A 1,627-nucleotide genomic window follows, 5' to 3' on the forward strand; every position below is an offset into this window, starting at 1 on the left:
CTGTGGGATTAGACTTTTCAAGCAGAAGCAAAATTCAGCATTATTATTATTCTTGCCACCAATGAGAAGGAGGAATAGCTTAGTGTGATACACTGGGGTATAACGGCCTAATGGGATGAAACTAAGAAAAGAACATTTAGACTCAGTATCAGGAAATTTCTGGCAGTGAGATGTATTAGGCTGTGAAATAATCCTCAGGGAAGCAGTGGAAAACCTGTTGCTTAGGGTGTTTTAAAACTAAACTGGGCAAAATACTAGAAAAGGTGCTGTAGAGAACAATCCTGCACTAGTGGGGAGGTAGCCTGCAGGACCTAATAGGTGTGTTCTGCCTGTAACTTCTGTGATTCTCTGATAATGTATATATAGCATCATAGGGGAATATGGTGCTTTAAAGAAACAAGGCAGGATTCTGATTTGAGCACAATCGAGAATAACTCCACTAATTTAGATTTAAACCGATGTACATGTCTGACACCAGACTCTGGCTCCCAGTTTAACAGTGTTTTGCTCAACAGGCCTGCAGTATGTAAATGAACTAATGCCACCAGTATTACAAGTGGCTGAGTTAATCCTGAGGTCACAATCCCATGCCTTGGTCCACCTGTCCTCCACCATTGCCCTGAGAGGAGGACTTCTGGGAATTTGATGGAGGACACGTCAGCTTGAGGGACTCACTCCTGGTACTACTATATCACAACTGCTTTTCACCCTGTTACTTCACATGGCGAACCAGATCCACTCATTCTTTGAGACGAGCACAATGGCACTGTGTAAAGAAGAGACTATTCCAATGACCCTGGACATGCTGACGAGTAAAAAAATGGAGACAAATAATCCTCAAGCCAGATGCCTCCTCTCGACGCTGGCATCGGCCATGTGCAGCCAACATGCATCAGATGTGGAAAAACTGCAGCAAGAACTGAAAAACGTGCAGAGGGACATGAAGGATTTTAAGCAAGAGGTCACAAGGGTGATCTGTAAAATAGAGGGCACCCTCAGCTACATGATGGAGGTGGTAACAAAACTTGAAACCAGAAGCAACCATGTGGAGCAGCGGCTGAGGGAAGAAGAAGACAGAGGCATAGTACGGAACAAAGTACTCACGTTCTTGCTGCCGAGGGAGAAAGAACTGCGGGAGAAATGTGCTGATCTAGAGAGGAGGCTTTGGAGGAAAAATGTCTAGGTATATAAATCCTCAACGACAAAGGGGAAAAATAATAGTGTTGTATCTGAGAACTCCTCTGGACTCGCAAGCAAGACTAATCTTTTGAATACTAAGTTTAAGAGCTGAGCACTTATACCAAAACCCTCACTATTTGGAAACGAAGCTATAAAAAGAAAGACTTTATACCATTCATGATTTTATATACCACTTCTTCGTTTGCTGTATAAACTAAATTGCCCTGATCTTTTAACTCTGTCCTCAGACAGAAGACTGTCCATTCCTTTATTTTGTTGCCCTTCTCCGCGCCCTTTCCCATTTCTGCCACTGCTGCTAATGAGAGTGGGGGGGCATTTGGAACCTGAAAGGATCAGGCCTTATACATTTAATGTTCTGCTGACATCACAAAACAGGAGTGATCTGTGTCATCAGATCCACCCCTTTGGAGGTGATGTGTGTGTAGAG

The 1,627-nt window shown here is 43.5% G+C and overlaps 1 protein-coding gene across 1 annotated transcript; it reads left to right on the top strand.

Moving 5' to 3' along the window:
* The first annotated feature begins 656 nt into the window (after positions 1 to 656).
* On the top strand, positions 657 to 1,274 carry CCDC182 (coiled-coil domain containing 182). Its single transcript, XM_038375359.2, has one exon. The coding sequence runs from the start codon at positions 722 to 724 to the stop codon at positions 1,181 to 1,183; it is 462 nt and encodes a 153-aa protein (XP_038231287.1). The 5' UTR covers positions 657 to 721; the 3' UTR covers positions 1,184 to 1,274.
* Positions 1,275 to 1,627: the final 353 nt, after the last annotated feature.

The sequence above is a fragment of the Dermochelys coriacea genome, chromosome 17 (genome assembly GCF_009764565.3).
Source record: "Dermochelys coriacea isolate rDerCor1 chromosome 17, rDerCor1.pri.v4, whole genome shotgun sequence".
Lineage (NCBI taxonomy): Eukaryota > Metazoa > Chordata > Testudines > Dermochelyidae > Dermochelys > Dermochelys coriacea.